This window comes from Nematolebias whitei, chromosome 17 (assembly GCF_014905685.2).
Source record: "Nematolebias whitei isolate Nwh7 chromosome 17, NemWhi1, whole genome shotgun sequence".
Taxonomy (NCBI): Eukaryota; Metazoa; Chordata; class Actinopteri; order Cyprinodontiformes; family Rivulidae; genus Nematolebias; species Nematolebias whitei.
Genome location: NC_056514.1, coordinates 29,608,582 through 29,612,005, shown reverse-complemented (window position 1 = coordinate 29,612,005; position 3,424 = coordinate 29,608,582). Strand labels below are relative to the sequence as shown.

General features: G+C 38.6%; 1 protein-coding gene across 1 annotated transcript in view; it reads right to left on the bottom strand.

Annotated features, from left to right (window-relative positions):
• Window positions 1-617: 617 nt before the first annotated feature.
• The window catches only part of dcakd (dephospho-CoA kinase domain containing), a 3,822-nt gene continuing 1,015 nt past the window's right edge, over window positions 618-3,424 (bottom strand). The window contains exons 2-5 of the mRNA XM_037691085.1: window positions 2,699-2,810; window positions 2,044-2,247; window positions 1,643-1,730; window positions 618-1,312 (exon numbers count right to left, since the gene is read on the bottom strand). Coding sequence (XP_037547013.1) covers window positions 1,027-1,312; window positions 1,643-1,730; window positions 2,044-2,247; window positions 2,699-2,810 — 690 coding nt within the window. The 3' untranslated portion in view covers window positions 618-1,026. The remainder of the gene's footprint in view (window positions 1,313-1,642; window positions 1,731-2,043; window positions 2,248-2,698; window positions 2,811-3,424) is intronic.

Here is a 3,424-nt window from a genome sequence, read left to right as displayed (position 1 = left end):
CGTCAACACAATCAAGTGTCGAAGAAATAAAGTTAGGTGGAGAAATAATAATTTCTTCTTATAACTTCTGCTTTTGTTAAGTTAGAAAGTCATTTTGAGATAAAACCCTAAATGAAATGTTTATTTTTAAAGCATGCAAATTGTTGATGATTTTTTTCTGTAAATTTTTTACTTTAAATTCAGCAAAAAGAAACTTTCCTTTTTCACAACACAAAGGAAACATTAAAACAGGGCCAAAATCACAAATTAAAAGCATTGTCAAAATAAAACACGTATTGACATCATTAAACTGTTGCTACTTTAAAACAGTGATGTGGTCTATATTTAAGTTAAACATATCGTTTTAGTTACAAGTGTGCAAAGAAAAACAAAAATTATAGACATTTTACAGACGCCGTCATGAATGTAAGAAAATACAGCGATCGATATGAAATCTGTTATTCCTACTGCTCCCAGTAAAAATGGATTGTCTAACACATTCGGTTATAGGTCTCCACATTATAATACATATTCATGTATACGACCTTGTTAGGTGTTCCATTTGATCTTAAAACGCTCAAATTTAGTTAAAGTGTGAAATAAATTAGCACAAATTTAACAAAAGGGAGTTTCTGCATCTGTGTAGGTGATTAAACATGTTTGAAGAAGTGTAATGTGAAACTTTCAGTGATAAGTCTTGACTGTTATCGTTGCTTGAGTTGTATTAAATAAAGATTAAGTCACATTTCACGGTCTTTTTTTTTAAAGAATTACTTTTAGAACTAAGCTTGTTCAGCAACGTTTGCCTTCATCGTTTCGTCTTTGAGGGAAAAGGGGAGAAAATTGCACATAAAACCCTTCACACTAAACTGCATTTGTCAGTGAGTTAACCGTCAACATAAAGCGCCACGCTGCCGCGCTGTAGTGCTAGGTGCTGTGAAGGTAATTTCACAGTAAATTGCATCAGTACCTTCGACCTGCCTTGTGCCAGACTCTACTCAGTTTCCCATTTTAGCACATTACACTGAACCCTTGTTCCGACGGCTGTTAGGACAAGAGGACCTTGGCTGCGTAGAGCAGTAACCCGCCCAGACCAGCAGTGGCAGCGATGGCGATGACCCTCACTAAAAGGAAGTCCATGGAGTCCTCCAGCTTTGTGTGCAGCCTCAGGACCTGCCGGTGGGTGTCCTCCCGGCTGCCCGAGTTCTCGATGACGTGATTGGCCAGCCCGCGCTTTTCGTTGAGCGGCATCTGAGCGGCCATGCGCTGCTCGGCCTGCTCCTGGGTCAGGCCGTCCCTCTGCATCAGGCGCTGCAGCTGAGTTGCAGGGTCGCTGAAAAAGAAACGGACGATGGAAAGTTAAGTCGCGTTACGACCAGGAAGCAGTGAGTCATCCTAAAGAGACAAAGAGAGAGTTGGAGAAGGGTACCAGCAGCTCGCAAAACTGATCTTAATGGCTTGTTTGTGTCAAAAACAAATACAAGCTGCAAGCACACCATGAAAAAGATTCAAGGATACAAGGTTCTTTATTTGTCATTCGCACCCCATGTGGTGGAACTAATATGTACGCAGGGTCCCAGTTACATCCAACAATAAAATATAAAAGAAATAATGAAAAATGAAACACTGTTGATGAAGAATATTGACTTAAAAGTGGTCTTACCAGTAAACCACCACAGTGTGGGTCAGAAACTTGGTGAGCCGTCTAGTTTCAAAGAGGAGGGGCACATCCAAGACCACATAGCGGTACCCTAGGGTGTCAGGATGGATCAGAAATAATTATCAGCACACTTACACTCTGCACAAAATCCAATAACAAAGTTAAGTTGCACATAATTAAAAAAAATGGTGCATTAGAATGCTTCTTTGTTTGGATTAAATCAAAGGGCAGAAGTCAACAATGTTTGTCTTTAATGATAATTTTGTTGAGATTAATATTTTTTTAAATTTTACCTCACAAGAGAATGGGTTCTATAGCCTTTCTCATCTTACACTGAACATCCTAGTCATATTATTGTTGTTTTTTTAAACCACAATCGAGGCTCAAGTCCTTTCCAGTCTCACCTTTGAGGAAGTACAAGAGGATCTCTTTGAGCATTGCTTTGTGAATCTCTGGGTGGGTGATGGAGTTCAGCAGCCTCCTCTTCTCCTCGTTGGCAAAAATGATTTGGCCCAGCTTCTGCCTGTCGATCTCCCCGTTCTCCAGCAGAACCTCTGGCCCGAATTGGTAGACGATGCGAGAATAGGCAGGAGTGTACGGCTCCACGACTAATACGGAAACAAATTCTGGACTTTTAGCACGTTATTACAAGACTAACAACATAAATGAATAAAAAAATAACAACAGGATGATTACAGTTATTGTAGAATCAAGTCGTGTTCAAAAAGAAGCAGCAGCTTATGAGACGTAACAGGAAAGATATTTATTTTTATTGTGACTCATCACATCAGTGTAATTATACATTTGCATACCACGTTTTATTTTCCATGTGTAGCTATGCGCTCCAAACCCACTTTTGTGACCTTTTTATCTGAACTGACATCAGTCAGCAGAGACATCCTTCATGATTCATACACTCTTCTCCAAGCATTTGTCTTAAAGAACCTGGCTTATTTGTGAGAAATATTCCTAAAGATGGCTTCTAGCGAGAGACACTCCTGGGCAAAACATTCACTTTGCAGTCACTGTGGGTTTATAGTGAGGTATATATCAACTGACCTTTTCTGGCCACGACATCAGCGTCAATAATGGGGCAGCCGAGCTCCCGCAGCATTGAAGACACAGTGCTTTTTCCTGAGGAAATGCCTCCTGTAAGCCCCACCAGGTACATCTTCAAAGAAGGGACAGACACAATCATTACATTAATGACACTTACTTCCCCTGTTCTTAGCAATTTTCAAACTAAAAATTTATTAGATGGAAAAGGCACAGAAACTACAGAAGAATTGGTTTGTGAATATCGTTAAAATATAACAATTTAACAACGTTCTGGGATAAGAAACAAAAATAAACAAGCGCACACACGCAAGACTCAAGTCCCTACACCTCAATATGAAAATACAACAGGAGAACGTACATTCTCAGACCATTAAATAACAGCAAAGTACTAAAATCACTTTAACAATTTAATGGACATGTTTATGTTTCTCATGAACTGTAGGACTGTTATTACTAAAGCACTAAAGCTAAAATACAAGCAGCATTTAAACACTAAATTAACTGAGGTTTTACTGCTTTGTACACCGGATTTATTTAGCAGCTTTTTTCATTTGTTGCATTTTACAGAAATTATACCAGGACAGTTTATCTAAAGCATAGGCTTTTTTAAAACATATTTAGGCTCATATGTTTCCAAATCATTTGATTTATTTCAGACCTCTACATTTGAACGTACAAAATACTATTATAATCCTTTTAAACTGTATTCAGATAAGCCATTAAAAT